Source organism: Bombina bombina, chromosome 1 (assembly GCF_027579735.1).
Source record: "Bombina bombina isolate aBomBom1 chromosome 1, aBomBom1.pri, whole genome shotgun sequence".
Lineage (NCBI taxonomy): Eukaryota > Metazoa > Chordata > Amphibia > Anura > Bombinatoridae > Bombina > Bombina bombina.
In genome coordinates, this window is record NC_069499.1 from 376268554 (window position 1) to 376287587 (window position 19034).

Below are 19034 nucleotides of genomic sequence, written 5' to 3' on the forward strand. Positions count from 1 at the left end.
TTTATCCCAAAACATTCTTTAATTTTCATATTCCAGACCCTTTTTTCAATGCTTTTTATAAAATACATGCTGCCCTTTTGGTGAAACTGCATTACTAGCTAAAACATATAGTAAAAAAAAGACATTATACAGTACAATTGAATTAAATAAATAATAATTGAAAAGCCTGGCTTTAAAATGATCAACTTGAAATATGCTATCATTGCTCCTGTGAAATCTTCAAAATGTTAATAGAGAACAAAAATTAAATAAATAAATTACAGAGTGATACAACTGGTCATTCCTGGGCTTTCTCACATTTAAAAGGGAACATAAACCCTAACATTAACAATATTTTATGCCTTTTGAATTACTCAGTTTATTAAAACATTTTTTTTTTATTTTAGAGCGTATCAATTTTGTAACATTAAGATTCATAATAATTCTATAATATTAGACCAACTGAATATCCCAAAATAAATCTGCACACGTACATCTCAGGCTATCACATTTTTAAAATCACATTACTTTTAACACAATAACATAATTATACTTTGTATAACAGTCTGACATGCGCACCTAAAAACCATCTAATTTATCAAGCTTCAAACTCACAGCATTTCTATTAAAAATAAATTACAATTACTCTGACAAAACACCTTAACTGCAATTTTCTACTCAAACTTGAAAATAAAGCACTCCATATGCATTCACTTTAAAACCATTATATTTTCTAATGCTGCTCATGTGCAAGAAATATGATTCTGTGAAAGGAAAACACAATGTCTAAGCAAATACTGCAGTAATTTACTTGCTTTAAACAGCTTTCCAATTTACTTCTATTAAATTAATTATTAATTTGCTTCATTCTCTTGGAATGTTTTTATGAAGAATCAGCAATGCCCTACTGGGTATTAACTTAACACATTAGGTGAGCCAATAACACGAGGCATATATCTGCAGTCACCAATCAGCAGCTCTTCAGGCTACCTAGGTATCATTTCCAATAAAGGACACTAAGAGAACAAAAATAAATTAGGTAATTGAATTAAATTGGAAAGTTGTTTAAAAGCACTTGTTCTGTCTGAATCAAGAAGTAAAACAAATTGGGTTTCATATCCCTTTAATACTCTTTTTTTTTTCCTGTTTTAAAATGTATTGCATTTTAATGCATATTGCTGGCTTGAATTAACCAATTGTGTCTGTGGGTGCTGTTCCTGCCAATTAGCTGTAGAGTCTTAGGACTCCATTGTAATAAACAATCACTTCCTGATAGTTTCACCTTAAATTTAAACATCTTTATGCAAACATTGATCATGAAAAATATTTAACATATGTAACTGTTGTTCTTTCATATATGTGATAGCAAATTCTGATATACCAGATTTAAAAACAAACTTTTGAGCTTTATCTGTGATTGAGGTTATTAAACAAATCTGCTATTTTCTCTCAGTTTTATCTTAAAAACTACAGATTTACTTCAAATCTCTCTGTAGTGAATGCCAATGATTTCTGCAATACAAAATACTAATCACTGAAGTCCAGAAATGTAATTTGACAAAATCAATAATAAAACAAATGTTCAACCTTAAAGAGAAGCTGCGCAATAAACAAAATGTATAATGAAAATTTACCATCAACTCTTACCTTTTTCACATTACATATGAATATAAAATCCACATGAAGTAAAACTATAAAAAATAATGGTGAACTTACTTTCAACAATGAGTTTTCTTCCTGTCCAATCATCATTAATTATTTGAATATTTCCAAAGTGAGCGTCGCTGTAAAAGATGCGGTTGGTGCTTTTTTCACTAGAATTATAATCAAATGCTAATGAAATCACATTTTTTATATATTCCGGATTTTCATATGGCTGTATCGGTGAATTTAAATTGTTTTCATCAGAGAGATGTATGCTTTTTAGTATTGTTCTCCCTGAATATAACAAGTAGCCCTCATGTTTAAGACAAGTAACTCCATTTTTTGCCAGATATCCATGAGCACAGGCACACGTCCTTTGCATATTTCCACGGTATAAGCAAAGCTGTTGACATCCTCCGTTATTTTTGGCACAAATGTTGGTACCTGTAGAGAAAAAATATTCAGTAATTTAGAAACTGTTGCAGTTCATTGACTGAGTTCATGCAATAAATGTATTAAGTTTCCCTGGTATTATTTGGTTCAACTGTTTATATTATATTGATTAATGTAGCAATGTACCACAAAGAAAAGTGTTGTGCTAAATTGCATGCTCCATCTAGGTTAAAAGAACTCTTAAAATCAATAATTCAAAGGAAAAATTTTGCCATTCATCCATTTGATTGTATCATTTAGTGCAACATTTTGTTGAGATGTTACAGTTTTCTGTAATCATTCTAGTATATTTGAAAGTTGTTGATTTTTTTTAAGCGTATTCCTCTAAAATAATGTAAAGTGTGTAATTGCATGGCTATTTTAGTTTCAGCTATATTAGTTCAAAACTATACATTGTAAATTAAATAGAATAATGTATATATCTTATTACAGTATTAATTAAGTTTTATTAAGTGTTCCTTAATAAACAAGAAAAAATTGCAATTTCCCCAAAGAATTGATAATTTTAGAACTAAAGCATTATGTTGATTTAACGCAAATGCACTAAGCAGTAGTTGTTTTTTTTAAAAGGAACATTGTGTCTTGCTGTAATCATCTATATATTGATTTGTCTTAAAACATGGCCAGTAATGTGCAGCCATCTGAAAGTACTTATATTTTAAAAGGACACTAAAATAATTTCTTTTGTCATCTAAAAAAAGTATTTTAAAATAAAATAAAAAACATTTCTAAATGGATGTCATTGTAATAAAAAAAGGATTTTTTTTTTTTCTGAAGCTGGGTTTGAAAATAAACAAATAAACACTTTACTTTTTATGTCTAAATAGAGGTCTTTCATATGCATGATGGATTTTTTGAGCTTCATGCATACTCATCTTTGAAGCTTACTTTGGGATATATATATATATTTTTTTTATTGTTCCTGAATTTGGCAATACTAAACAATGATTATGAAAATGATCACTCTGATATACTCCAGACTAATGTTTTATGTATGTGCATGATCATTTTAAATGAATTTGGCCAGGCTGGTAACTAACAGTAATGTGCAATGGGTTGAAAATGTGTACAAATGTTTCACACTTCTTTGAACATGACTATCAATGCACGCATCACCTCTCAATGGTTGATGTTTTGTCATACCGACAACCTTCTTCCAAGCTGTTAGCATTTTTCCATGCATTTCAGTTGACATCTACTAAACTTTGTTAATAATTGAACAGAGCATAAAATCCTTTTTTCTATAAGTATATTTGACCTTTTTTTTTTAAACAACTTAATATTACCTCCCATAGACAGTTACTTGATTTGTCTTTGTAAGTTCTAAGATAATTCTTAAGATTAGATATGTTCATTTCTTACATTTATATATATATATATATATATATATATATATATATATATATATATATATATATACTGTACATATAGCACTAGAAATTATACTACTGTAAGTTGCAGGAGCAACTTCCCGTGGAAGTAATTTAAAATGATATTTTAAGTAGTGTGGTAACTCTGGTAAAAATGCATTCAGCACACAAAGTTTTTTTAAATTTAAAAACTGTAATATATCATATATCTTGCAAGTGACTACAAGGGACTATACATACTTTCAATTAGTCAAGTGCTCATTTAAATGTTTTAAGTTCACAAATATTGCTTTTAATGTTTTCCTGAGATTTAATTTGTAAACGTATGAACTGCAATATATTTAAATGTATAGGTCCTGAAAAAATCAATGAAACATTTTGCTTTTGCGGGGTCTTCTAATTCTAAATTCTGGTATTATTGAATGGGCAGATAAAGGGGCCCAATCCATCCATGTTTGAAGGGAGTAAGGCAGCATTAGCTCCTAAAATGTAATATTGCACTATCAATTGTGCAGCCCTGTCCTCTATTCTTGAGCAAACAATTGCACATGAGCAGATTGTGATAATCATTCTAGACAGATAAGTCTGGAATGTTTTAAGTTCTCTATCTATGAGTGCTGGATAGGTTAAGAAGCAGCTGTCTAATGACTGCTGCTTTTAAACTTGCAGTTGAAGGCTCACATTTGAAAGTAACACACAGGCTCCAAAAATCTACATCTTCATAAATGGATCACTATTTAATAAAGAAAACCCATCTATAACTTGCTTATCACACACTTTTGAAATGCTTTCAGGTATGATAAAGCCCCCTATACATAACACATGGAAAAATTAAACTGCAGTATTCTAATCCATTAGAAAACTGCTTTGCCACCACCTTTCAGTGTCCATACATATGTTTTAAGATTTTGTACATGTAAAACTCACAAGATGATAAACTTAATTGTGCTTAAAGGGACATGAAACACAATTTTTTTTCATGATTCAGATAGAGAATACAATTTTAAACAACTTTCTAATTTACTTCTATTATCTAATTTGTTATATCATCTTGGTATCATTTGTTGAAGGAACAGCAATGCACTAATGGTTTCTAACTGAACAGATGGGTGAGCCAATCACAGTCAATATATATATGCAACCACAAATCAACATCTAGAACCTAGGTTCTCTGCTGCTCATGAGATTGCCTAGATAAACCTTTCAGCAAAGGATAACAATAAAAGTAAGCAAATTAAATAATAGGTGTAAATTGGAAAGTTGTTTAAAATTGTATGCTCTGTCTGAACCATGAAGGAAACATTTTGGGTTTCATGGTTTCATGGGGGACAGCAAACTGATGTCAATTTTGAAATTTGTCAGAAAAAAATCTACTGCTAATTTAACATTCAGAGTAAATGTTATTGCATTTTCTCAAATAACATTGTTCACAACTAAGTATGAACAGTGCAGTTATTAATTCATTATTGCAATTAAGGGTTTGAGTGTTGCAAATGCTATTTATGCAGTTAACCAAAATTATATACATTTTTAATTGTAAATTTCATGAATTAATATTATTATAATAAAAACAAGTAAATTGAATTTAATTAGGCAGTCATCATCAATAGCTTAAATAATAAACCTTAGATTATCGCTAGTAATAAGCAAACTCTGAGTCATACTTGACAAATCGCCAGACAAAATAAAAATTTAAATATAAGCTTACCCCTCGTGAAACATATTGGGCACGCTTGGACCACCTAATCTATATTTGTAAGATAAAAGGGGGATTTTTGGGGGCGGTTAAAACAAAAAAGAGCCACTCTTAAGCCTAGTGTTTTATAGGAGTAGCAAAATATATTAAAATATGCCTCAAACACTAATTACCTAAACAGTGGTAAGTAAAATTTGAAAATTTGAAAAAATTTAAAGGGGCAACTATTTCCTACAACTCAAACTATAGCTCATAAGTCATATAGGGAAATAGAAAATTCAATAATAGCAAAGCAAAACATAAGAATATATATCTAAATAAAACTCATATAGCATACTTTTGCTAAGATAAAACAAAAATTATAATTGTTACCTATGCTACTGAACATCAACAAAGTGAAAAAAAAATTAAAGTAAGTGGTGAACACATGGAAGTGCTAGCTTGGAATACCTAGCAATATAATGGGATAAACCCACATAGATTTACTACCTATATAAAATCTCCCCATTTATGAGTAAGCCAATCTACCTTGAAATTACACATGACATGAAGATAATACATGGCGTTACAAAATGCACTTTAAAAAAAAAAAAAAAACACAAACCTGTCAGATATATGATACTTTAGCCCCCAGTCAATACCCCCAACTTCAGGCAAATGAGCCATCATAACTTATGAGTAAAGTGATAAAACTTATCAATAAAAAAAGCTACACATTATGGTGTGAAATAGCTGGTGGCCTGATGTAAAGGGTCAAAGTCAGCCACCTTACAGTATAGTCAGTCCTATCTCCATTAGTAGAGAAAAGTCAGCTTATTTCTTCTCTATTAGTAATAGAGGAGAGTACAATTCCAAGGTTCCTCTCATGGAAAATGTATATTCTGGAATCTTAAGCAGTGTCCTGGAAAGTAAGATGTTAAAAGCAGTGCTCGTCAGCTTTAAGCTGCAAAATCTATCAGTGGTCTGAGGCTATTAGGTAAGATAATTTCTGACTTCCTTTCATGCATTCCTGTGTAAAACCAAGCTGTAACCTCCATCCAAATAGCCAAAGATGGTGAAGGTGGTTTTAGACATATGCCAGAACTTTGCAATTATGTCATTTTACTTTGGTTTCTGACTTATGTCTATGCCTCATTGGACTATTTTACTTTTAACCCCTTCAGTGAGAAGAAAACACAGTGTAACTCTCTACTTTCCTTTCCTTGTGATTTATGCAGTATATGACACTATTTTGTCCTCTAGAGTATCAGCAGTTTTTAGAGCATTATCCCTTGAACAAATAATTGTAGCCGTAAGCACTTTTCTCTTGGCTATTTGGGATGCCTTAGTAACTTGGGATAGGTCCATCAAAGTTAATATTTCTTCCTCTGGGTCTTTAATGTCACCAGACTGGGTCTGCAATGAATGCTGGGGTACCAGAGCACCATTGTACCCATAATATGCAGAAACACAATCCTTTTGAAAACAGTTGGCAGCAGTGTCAGCAGCGAAAGGGTTAAAAACAGCATTAAGAATTTCTGTAAAGGCTGCTTGATACTCATTGAGTAGATTAGTCAATTATTCCAACAGGTTAAGTGTAGTCACCATATTCCATATTAAGAGCCAGTGCAGAACTTAACAAAAGAGCAGCACCCTTGCGGCACTGTTATACTGCAGAGACCTGTAGGTGCTCTGCCAAGGGGTATTATGTGAGACCACAGACTTGTGTTTAACTCACAATTTTTATGGCTGATCATGATCCCAAGACAATGGTATCATTTAGCAGGGAATATTAATCTGTGTAGGAATCCATGAAGATTACCACAGGATGTCAAAATATTACAATATTCTTAGATAGAGCTCTAAAACAGGGGCAGCACACAACAATGAATCTGAATATGGCAGTCGTCATCATCAATAATAAATTAATAAACCAACATGTTTAACTTTTTATTCGACCTAGGATATTTAGCTGCAATGAACAACTATTTAAATCCTTATAATATGCCAGGCTTTTTATATTTTGATGTTTCTTTTATGTTCATTTAAATTTTACTATTATATAATTTCAAGTGAAGATTATTTGGATGTGTTGAAATGGCTTAATAAAGAAGAAATACAAATACTAAAACACCTAGGCTGTTATACAGTATATACAGTGTTTCCATGCAGAAATTATGAAGGATTTTAAAAGTAGAAATGTCACAAATGTTACTGTATCTGATACCCTTCTATAAGTATAGTAGTCAAATAAGCTGACTCATTTACGCTGTCAACAGTATAAGCGTTCCTCACGACAGCCTTACATTTTCTAAGTTATACTACTGCAATATAAAAGGGACATGAAATATAATAGTTTTCTTTCATTATTCAGATACGGCATGGGATTTTAATAAACTTTGTAATTTACTTCTATTATCAAATCTGTTTCGGTCTCTTGGAATCTTTTGCTGAAAAGCACAGACGCAAGCTCAGTAGTGTGTGAGTGTCTGGAACACTATATGGAAGCAGTTTTGCATGAACTTTATCCTTTTGCCAGAGCACTAGATGCCAGTACTATTTCCTTTGATGTACTGCTCCAGAAACCTACCTAGCTATCTCTTCCACACAGAATATTGTGGGAATGAATCAACTTTGATAATAGAATTCAACTGGAAGCTTTTTTAAAAATGGTATGCTCTGTCTGAATCACAAAATGTTGTGTTTTATATCTTCTTTACTTTGACGTTGCTCATATTTGGAAATAATGTAGAATTCATTTAAGCTATCATAATATTAGTTCAAAAGACAAGAAAAATATTTTACCTTTCTCTCTAGCTCGATTGAAAACTTTTACATCCTTTAGATTAATGCCAAGACCCGTCCTCATGGTAACAGCATCCGTAGCATCATTTTTGTGACCCCTTCTGATAGAACCATTGGAATGGGCTCTGTAAATGAGTTAAAGATCTCTCACCAACACTCCTCATATAATTAAAATCACACAAGTCATTAGAATGCAACAGTCAGCTAGCTTAACAGAAGGCATGGAATCCTATTTGTATCTGTGACATTGATATGGTTTAGCTTTGAATATCAAAAGTGCCTTTTTTAATGGAAATTACATGGCTTTGTGAGATGTTTATTGTGACCTTGCTAAGAAATGGCTAATCTTACAAAGGTGAAGCAGTTGATGCTGAAATAACATTTTGAGACTCAAATACTTATGGAAAAATAAATTACCTGTCAGACCAGTAGATGTAAGCCCCAAAGACTACAACTGAAAACAAATCCACATTGCTCCCTGACAGCACAATCTCTCGATTCCGTCCACTCTCAAGGTCGATCCTTTCTATCTTATCTGTTCGTGCATCACACCAGTACAATTTATTTTCCTAAAGATCAATTTCAAAATAAACATCAGTAAACTTTTTTTTTTCAATGAGAACATAATATTAAGTCATTGAGAAACAGAAGCTTTTTATTGTTACATAATATAATATTTATTGTTTTTTAACTATGCAATTTAAAATACAAAAACTGACCTCATAGTCCACAGAGATCCCATTTGGCCAAGCTATTCCGGTGTTCACAAGCATAATTTTTTCTGACCCATCTAAACGCGACCTGCTTATGCAAGGAGTCTGACCCCACTCAGTCCAGAATAGATATCTAAAAAAATATCATAAATAAGCAGAGAAATATTAAGATCAATATATTTGTTATGCGTTTGGTGCCTACATAAATAGCTAGAGTGTTTTACATATTGTATTTATGAAGTAATATTAACGTTTTATGATTTCATTTTTAGTTACTGAGCATTTTTATTCATTAGTCACCAGTTCTTCTTAGGCACTGTCAATGGGACAGTAAAAGAGGATACCTGTATGTATTCAGAGATTAAAATAATCATATTGAATGTGTTTTGATTTCATATAAAAATATTGGTAATCCATGTGTTGACTAATTTTTATGTGCTATATATTGTATTAAAAACTCAGAATTCTAAAAATGACAAGATTTATTAATATATTTATTTGTGCTAGATACACTGACAAATTTCATAGAAAAAAAACCCATATATGATTAACTCACTATATTGTTCTTTTGATTTAAATGGAATAGATAATACAAAATTACTGGTGGATAATTGCATAAATTACAATATCATTATTGTACATTCTTTAAAGGTTATTATAACAGTAAATATGTTTCAATACATATAACATGCCATCTCTTAATATTACTTAATGTTACAAATTCCCTAAAGAATATTAAAATCAGAGACTTTTTTTTTTTTTTCAAATATTGAATTAATTTAGTTATTATTGGAACTCAAATACGTTTTAACTCCCTGCTAAACTCTTTCATTCTTTATGACTCCTGTTGAAGATAACTGTGTTGCCAAATCACAGTGAGCCAAGAGTGAGTGTTAATATATACATTTCTGTTATATAGTATACATTGATCCGAGTGCTAAAATGATGACATTTGTGAGTTTAGTTTTGTGATAAAAACTTTCATGTTTTCTGTAGTACTACTAATGTTCTGCTCTAGTTTCCTTCTATCATTAACTGAAGAGGAGCAAGGATTGCCTTACCAGACTGACGTGTTGTTGATAAGCCCCATTTAGCATTATATAATGAAGACATATTTTTACTGTATTATATCAACTTATGTCTATGCCTCATTGGACTATTTTACTTTTAACCCCTTCAGTGAGAAGAAAACAGTGTCACTCTCTACTTTCCTTTCATTGTGTTTTATGCAGTATATGACATTATTTTGTCCTCTGACACAGCTGAAAGCAGCTGCTATTTCTCATCCTATAGAGGAAGAATTGTGAGGCAAGTATCATGGTTCTAGTATGTAGAATAGTAATGTAAAAATGGGAATCACCTAAAAAAAATTACTTTTTCCCTAGGGTAAAGGTGATCTCCATAAGAAACATATGATCACATGCTCCACTAAGTACAAGGGTATTTTTTGTTTTTTATCTCTGCTTCATTTAGAGGAGAATGAAAATGGTCATTCTGTCTTTTGACTTAAGGTCACATTCCCTCAAATTTGTTGTTGATGACAATTGAACTATACTAGCAAATCCTACAAATGTCAATGACAGACACAAGACCTCTCATTTAAACGAGGAGTCTCCTCTCCCTCTATTTAATGTATTTACTGCATAGAGGGAACGTGGTTCAAAAAAATCCCTATCCACTAGTGATAGCTTTAATGGCACAAACAAACTACTATTTGTATGTAATGAGAAATATCATCATGAGCGAATAATGTCCTTTTAATAAGAATGACCTGTTCCTGTTGCAATCACTTCTTTTTTATTTAACATTTAGAGTGTTCTTGACTATGAAAAGAACTCTTGCATTATAATCCAAGGACTAAAACTGAATTAGCATTTTTTGTGTGGATTAGGAGAGATCTGTGTTTTAAGTGAGGGGTTACAGGCCCAGGTGGCTAAAAGGGGATCACTATGACACAGAGGTGACCTGGTAGGGGTATAGATATATGGAAAAACACCAAAGGTGAAGGGATATAAGACCCTTGTTTAAAATAGGTAGTTCTCCCCTTTCAAATGACCCTGTGTCTGTCCATCCAATATGGGATTGTCATTGTGATGAACAAATGCCTCAATGCATCTATCTTATTTTATGGGTCTGCAACACTAAATTAGCTATTATCATCCCCTTCACCATAAAAATATATTAGAAGACAAGTTAACTGAGAGAGGAGTATCTTGTGATTAAGATAAGTTTTTTTTTTATGTCATTATAGCTGTCAAGTGATAATACTAAAAATAACAGAAACAACAGCTATATTCATTTCATATTGTTTTGGTTGCTAAGCCTTAAAGATACTTCATATGGTCAAATACAATTTTGCACTAATCATGTCTAACTCAAGAGTGGCTAAGCACTCTAGCTCCTGAGTAGACTGTAAATATGAGAACTATTCTCTAATCTCTGAGTGCCCTACCCATTTTTATTTTTAAAAAGTTGTCCAAAGTCAGTCAAACTCATCTGCATATTGGTTAAAAGTTGACCTATAAAAAAAAAAATTAAACTCGCTTTGACGGACTTGAAAAACAAGAAGTTTGACATTTTTTAATCCATCCTGTCTAAACAATTTTTAAGCTATTGGCATACATTTGCGCAATGCTAAAACGCTGTAATGACACAATTCATGTTTTCCTACATGTCCACTTTAATTGTATATTCCTGCATATTCAATAAGAAAGTATGTGGACTACTATGCATGCAAATGGCAGAAAGTTTTCAAGCAGCACTTGAGGAAAAAAAAAAGCAGTATTTTAAGGCAGCACTTGAAAAATAATTTTCTATAATTGGACCAAGCATAAAATCACATATTACGCAAATACAGTAAAAGTGCTTTTTTCAGCACTGCTTTCTGCCTCCATTTCCTTCATTGATTGCAATGGTGCTCACTTACTTTGTGAACGGCTGCCTAAAGTGACAAATATTGCAAGCACATATTTTTCCTGCAACATTTCAGCCAGGGCTGTTTAAGTTCAAATACCGTCTTGAAATTTCAAACGTACTTTACCGCAATTTGGCAATTTCACATCATTTTAAATAAGGGTCTTATTTTTGCACTTTTAACATTTAAAAACTGTTAATGTTTGATCTGTTTTAACCTGAAATAATATTTTGTGTCTTAGAATTAATTATATATAAGAGTGCTTGTTACAGTTTTTATTTTACTTTCACGTGGAGTTGATATAAAATTGCTCCTTGGACTTGGCTACTAAGATAAGACACTGCTCAGCTGCATTGGAAAAAGCTGAGTAAAATAATCAGAGATAATTCCTCAGAGGAAATTGAAAAGTGCAGGAAATGAACAAAAATATGAAGAGCCTCAAAGAAGCAAAAAAAAAAATAAAAAATAGAAGCAAATAAAGGAACTCTTCCATTGTCAGCATTTGTACATGGGATTTGAGTCATTAAACTCTTAAAGTGGAGCTTGAGGAAGTTAATATGGCATTCAGCATTACAGTGTAATTTCCACAATGATTGCAAATTTAATTGTAAGCTTCTACAGAGTCTAAAGATGTATTGATGTAAAATTGTTTTTGATGTTACCCTTAAAAATGTCTGCTATTATGATTTTTTGTGTCTGAAAAGACCTTTTTAAATCAGCCTTGCTTCTAAACATAATTATTTTCACCTTCCTACTATTCTAACAAAACCATTTTCTTGATATTTTTAGTGTTGCAGTTACAGAGTTCTATATAATACCATATTTTGTATTAACTGAATTCATAAATTAACATTAAAATTAATTAGGTGACTCAAGTGACATGTACTGTAGTTTTATATAGATTGTCAAACACACACACATATACACACACAGTATATATTTAAAATATCTTTAAACAAGAACAATGATATGTGATAATCATGGCAATTTATTTTCTAACAATCTGGTATTCAAATAATTAATTTTTAAAGCCTGAAAGTATTATTTTAATGAACATTTTTTGAAACATCAGCCCATGATATAGATGGAGGGAGGGAGAGATGGAGGCATGGATGTATAGATGATAAGTAAATAGACAAACATACAGATAGATAGATAGATAGATAGATAGATTATAGATATATGTTCTCAAATTCACATAAACAGGTCAGAATTTGACCCAAATTTTTATTTTGGTAAGCGATTCAAGACATTGGGGCCTATTTATTAAAGGTCTTGCGGACCTGATCCGACAGTGCGGATCAGGTCCGCAAGACCTTGCTGAATTCGGAGAGCAATACGCTCTCCGAATTTAACATTTAACAAGAGCTGCTTGTGCAACTCCGCCCCCTGCTGACTCGCAGCCAATCGAATGCCAGCAAGGAGGTGTCAATCAACCCGATCATACTCGATCGGGTTGATTTCCGGCGATTCCTGTCCGCTTCATCAGAACAGGCGGACAGGGTTATGGAGCAGCGGTCTTTAGATCGTTGCTTCATAACTGAGGTTTCTGGCGAGTCTGAAGACTCGCCAGAAACACGGGCCCACAAGCTCCATTGGGAGCTTGATAAATGGGCCCCAATGAACTAACTAGGGTCAGTAATACAAAAATGATCTAAAAAAATAAAACATGTAGATCTAGATTACAAGTGGAGCAAAATTTTAACATGAACAGAATTATGTTGCACTTGATCTCGCACAATCAGTAACTGTCCATCAAGTATCATAAGTTATTGGTTAAAGTGTTAAACCAAAGCATTTAAATGCACCTGAAACATATATAGCTAGCCCTATATTTTTGATGCATGTTGCCAAATTGTAGTAGCAAGCTCAATGCACTCCTATTGCATGCAGTCCGATAAGTTATGCACTAGTGGTCAATCTGTTCTTATTTAAAACTTTTAAGAACTTGGCATTCATTTTATTGCTTGCTGTTTTGCATTCAAATACACCTTAAAATGCTACAGAAATAAATAAGAAACTCAACCACTTCAACTGAATTTTGTGCGCTCTGTCAGCTTTGCATATTCACACTATTTAACATAAATATATTTAGTGCCATCCTTTATTAAAATATATTACCTATGTCAAATTATGAATACAAACTATCTGACATAAGTAGTGTAGTGAAAACCATGCTGCTATAGATGCAAAAATATTAACCATCCACTAGGAATAGTAATGCAAAAATGCTAGCAGTATTTTGTGCTGTTTGTTTTAAAGTGACAGTAAAGTTTAAGTTAAACACTCATTATTCAGATAGATAAATTTTAAACAACTGACTTTTACTATCAAATTTGCTTTGTTTTATTAGTTGCCTTTGTTAAAGAGGAACATTAGGTAGGCTTATAAGAACTTAAAAGCCTGCACATGTCTTTAGCATTCTATGGCATTAGAGATTTAACTATGTATAAGATTGCTATAATGAATGATCAAAGATGGCTTAAGACAAATGCACACTCCTGAGCACACCTAGCATTACCCTTTAACAAAGGATCCCAAGAATACTATGCAAAATCAATAAAACAAGTAAATAGAGGTTGCTTAAAATGTAATATTCTATCCCTTCAATTTAAGTTTAATTTCTACTTCACTGCCCCTTTAATACTCAATTAAACTTGCACTTGTAATCAAGGCCTAACTGTTTGCATGTGGACAAAACTATCTGTTTTTTGGTACTCTAGTCTTAAATGCCAGCAGCTTTAATGTTGTCGGAAGCTATGTATTAAAAGATAAAAATTATATTTAATGTACTGACTGCTGCTTTACATAGTCTGTAGGTTAATCAGCAAGATTGGTAAATACAACCGATGCTGTTGGGTTGTTGAAGTTGCTTTTCAACAAATGCATATCAGGAAGTACTTGATTTTATAACCCCTTTTTTTATAAACTTTTATTTTTCCTTTATTTACCAGAAGCTTGAGGGGTTATTTTTATTTTCTGTTACAAGACAGTGTTTGATGTTTGAAGTTATCATTAAGTTTGAGGGTAGAACTTCAGATGACATTCATTATGACTTCTACATTAGAGAAGGGAGAATACATGGCCCATAGGACACCTTTACTTTTGTTAGACAATTTATGTTGCTTAAAAACCCAACCATTTATTAAAAGAGAATCAAATACAAACGCAGACTGTTGTATCTCTTGGGAAGACGATGAATTCTCAATTCCCAAGGGATCACATTTCACGTTTGAAGAATATACTGATGTACAAATAAAATAAATAAAACAGCTACTAATTATTTTCGTTCACAACCTGCAAAAATCACCTTGAAAATTAATTTTGAAACTTTTACTACTACATGTAATGATTTGCCACTGTGTTTCACTTAATTGTAAGCACATTATCAACCACATTACTTGATGAAATCAACTTTATACTTAGATTATTGCATAAAATAAATAGAAACTAACATGGCCTTCAATTAAATGATTTACTAATTTTAATTGCTTGTAGAAAACATTGCTTTTAAATTAAAAATAGAAAATAAAAAATGTACACAAGGCTTCAATATAATTCCTTTAGAGAGGTTATAATTAGGTTCTGAAGACATGTTTCTGGGTAAGGGGCAAAACAATAATTAAATATATAATTTGACAATAATATTTTTAAAAGAGTAAAATTCCAGGGAGATATTTTTCAATTTTTCTCCTCTTAACCCATGCCTGTGTTAACCTGTATTGTACAGGAATCTCACAAATCCAGAACTTTATTGGCCCTGCTTTACTGCATGAAAAAGTAATATTTCCCACTTTATTAATCACTTTCTTTTACTTTATTTTTTCTGGAACAAATTATTTGGATTATTATAAATATTATTGATAATATGGGTACAAAGATAAAGGTACAGTACAATACAATATAAAAGACACCTGACAAAGTTTAACAAACAAATACAGGGGGATTTGAGGGCCCTGTTTCCGTGGGAACTTACAATCTAGATGGGTATGAGGGTGAGAAACAGGAGGTGGGGACTGCAAAGGTGGGAATTATGTTAGTATGAAGTTAGATAAGGGCAGCTATTTGACAAGTGAAATTAATTTTTTACTGACTTGGAGAAAGGCATCCCTGAACAAAAAGGTCTTTAGGGAGCATTTAAAGGAGGAAAGGTTAGGGGAAAGTCTGACAGCTCGATGGAAGTGCATTACAGATGGTTGGTGCCGCACAAGAGAAGTCCTGTAGTCTAGCATGGGAGGAGGTGATGGTAGAAGATGCAAGCAGGTCATTGTTGGATCTTAGGGGGTGGGCTGGAGTTTATTTGTTGATGAGTGAGGAAAGGTAGGGGGGGCTGCATTGGTAAGGACTTTGTAGGTCAGGGTGACAATTTTGAATTTAATTCTGCTGTGAATAGGGAGACAGTGAAGGGACTCGCAGAGAGGTGCAGCAGATACAGAGCATCGGGAGAGGTGGATTAGCCTAGCAGAAGCATTAATGGATGGATTGAAGAGGGAGAGGCAGGAGAGAGGAAGGCCAGTTAGTAGGTTATTACAGTATTCAAGTCTGGAAATTACCAGGGAGTGGATTAGCTGTTTAGTAGTTCTAAAAAGAAATCTAAAAAGAAATTATATTTCATAGCACTGTAAATAAATAATTATATGATATTCTGTAATTATTATTGTAGGTTTCCTCAATTTTAATAGCAATTCAATTTTAATAGCAATTCATTAGGCAAAATGTGTGCACCTAGCTACTTGGCTTCCTAAATGGACTGCAATACAGTGATATATCAAACCTGGAAACCAAGAGGCTTAAGCTATTTCCACTGTTTTGCAGCTGCTTTATGATAGTGTATGTTTTACATAGAAAAGATATGTGATGCATTATTAAAATATGATGCATGACATGATATTAAAATACAAATGAGATATGTTACCCTTTTTCCGGGTGCACTGCAATTGCCCTGGGCTGGTCGATATCACGTGATATTACAACATATCTGAATGAGCCGTTCAATCTTGCTACTTCAATTAAATTGAAACCATGATCTGCCCAGTAAATGTTTCCTATATAAAACAGCAAAAAGTTATTAATTATGTTACTCACTCCCCCCCCCCACTCCCCTACACAAATACAGTTTGACAATAGTGATATGTCTTCGGGCACAGTTTATCAAATCTTCAACTGGTTAAGAATCCACAATATAAATCCATCTATCCACAATACCTTGCCATGAGTGATTAGCCAAAAGAAAATATACATAGCTTCCAAACATCAGAACCCCTTTACTATAAGTGCCCTAGTTTGAAAAAAAGTAACATTTGGGATAATCTACAACACCACCCATGAATAATTGCTTGACTCTGCCTGTGAAATGCCCAATCCAACCCATGACAAAAACTGATTTTAGTGAAGTACATTTCTAAAATTTATTCATCGGCTATATGTACTCCTTTTATTTAAACAGTACCCCTGTTCAATGTACCCCTTTTATTTAAGCAGACCACACTATTTCTTAGAATAAAACTGTCACTAAAATATATGTATATAAATATACACATAAAGATGCTACCAGCAATCCAGTCAATAGCTATTCCTTCCACTCTTCCAAGACCATTTGTTATAATGTCTTCTTTCCATGTCTGATCTCTTCTAGAGCGACTTATTCTGTTGAATCCCATATCAGTCCAGTAGATGGTATCATTTCCTGTAAATGTAAATACAGAATTTTTTTACCTGTTACTGATTTTTGCAACTCGTGTTATAAGCTAATATCCATTCAGTCCATTTAGTATGACAGTTTATTGGGATTTAAAAAACAAAATACATAATATTTATGGCCAAAGAAATCTAGTACAATACACTACTAATGAATTACAACCACCTTTAATTTACAGATGACATATTTTACTATCACATAAAATAAGATTAATAAGATTACCCTCTCCAACACCTTGAGTTGGCAGAAATAAATCACTCTGAACATGTTTGTTTAGGGTGATTGACAGGCCTGGGCAATGCTCCACAAGCAAGTGCTTGTTCAATAGCATATACAAGCAGTGGATGTAGAGTGTTCGTTCATACCAAGTTGTAAACCGTGTCCATCTGTAGCTTTGTACATGGGATCCTATTGTGTTGTCATTTATTATTTTAATGCCTTTGTTGTGCATTTTACTATGCTATGTAATGCTGAACATGATTAATCTACAATTGCATACATTCATAATGTCATGTGTGATGTCATTAGTGAGCAAATGAAGAGTTAATGGGGGTAGATGTGGCACTATGCTAGTAGTATGGGGCCAAATAAACTGGTACAGTGACCAGGTGCTATTCCTCTAAAGGAAATGCTATATAGTCAGGATCTCAAACCCTGAGGAATGACACAGAAGAGTTTGCGAGTGCACAATCAGCTCCCTTAGGATATATTACATTTAAAACTTAATCTTTAATTGAATTAAACACCATAGTAAATGGTGGATACCTCGGTTTTAAGAACCTACACCTAATTAAACACCAAACAACACACTGGGAAACCTGTACTAGTAAGCTCTAAAAAAAGGAGAGAGGTAGCTTACAGCAATACCCTTGGTATTCCTGGCCGATAGCTGGTTAAGTAGGCATCAGTTTTGGGTATGCCAGACAGGTTTCACAAGGATGAAAAAGAAAAAAAAAAAGGAAAAAGAAAAAGAACTGCTACGCGCTTCAGCCCGTATACAGGCCTTTGTGAAGCATGTATGTTCAAAAGAACAAAAAAGAAAATTCTTTTGAACATACATGCTTGACAACTGATGCCGACGTAACCAGCTATCGGCTAGGAATACCGGGGGTATTGCTGTAAGCTACCCCTCTCCTTTTTTTGGAGCTTACCAGTACAGGTGTAACGGTACTGTAGCTTTAAGCAGATTACCACCCCTTTTTCACATTCCAAAGTCTACTTAACATCCGTTTTACCTGCAATCTGTGCTTGAATATTTTGTTGTAGCTAGTATCTAGGTTTAACTCCTCTCCAAGCATAACTTCAGTGTTTTCAAAACTATCCCAGATTTATTCAATCCACATTGCTAACATTACTAACCTGTATCTTATCCTAGCATTCATACTGGATTTTTTGTCTGTTCTAAGCAGTCTCATCCTCTCCTGCTTAGCCTGTCAGCCTCATTAGCTCTGAGCTGAATTCACCTCTGTCATTACTGGAGCACAGTCTGCAGCTACACAATTACCTGAGAAACTTCTAAACATCAGAACCTGTGGAAACCGCAAGTATAACAGTATTTACCTCAAAGTTGCTACACTGAATACCTGCTTTGTGCAACCTTAATAACATTTATCGGCGACTGTGTGTAATTTGTCAGCATCTTAAATCTAACCTCTATGAACGGATATTGAAGGTAATCTGAGTTACTGGGAACTGCACTAAATGTACAATTGTTCCATAAGTGCCATCTAATAACCAATAGATTGTATATCTTACTCAGTCCTGAGCATTCCTTTAGCTGATT

At 32.9% G+C, this 19034-nt stretch overlaps 1 protein-coding gene across 1 annotated transcript in view; it reads right to left on the reverse strand.

The window, feature by feature from the left end:
- Positions 1 to 19034, reverse strand: part of LRP1B (LDL receptor related protein 1B) — a 2715774-nt gene that overhangs the window by 734596 nt on the left and 1962144 nt on the right. The window contains exons 37-42 of the mRNA XM_053698264.1: positions 17105 to 17239; positions 16469 to 16598; positions 8646 to 8772; positions 8344 to 8495; positions 7927 to 8051; positions 1696 to 2067 (exon numbers count right to left, since the gene is read on the reverse strand). Of these exons, the coding sequence (XP_053554239.1) occupies positions 1696 to 2067; positions 7927 to 8051; positions 8344 to 8495; positions 8646 to 8772; positions 16469 to 16598; positions 17105 to 17239 (1041 nt within the window). The remainder of the gene's footprint in view (positions 1 to 1695; positions 2068 to 7926; positions 8052 to 8343; positions 8496 to 8645; positions 8773 to 16468; positions 16599 to 17104; positions 17240 to 19034) is intronic.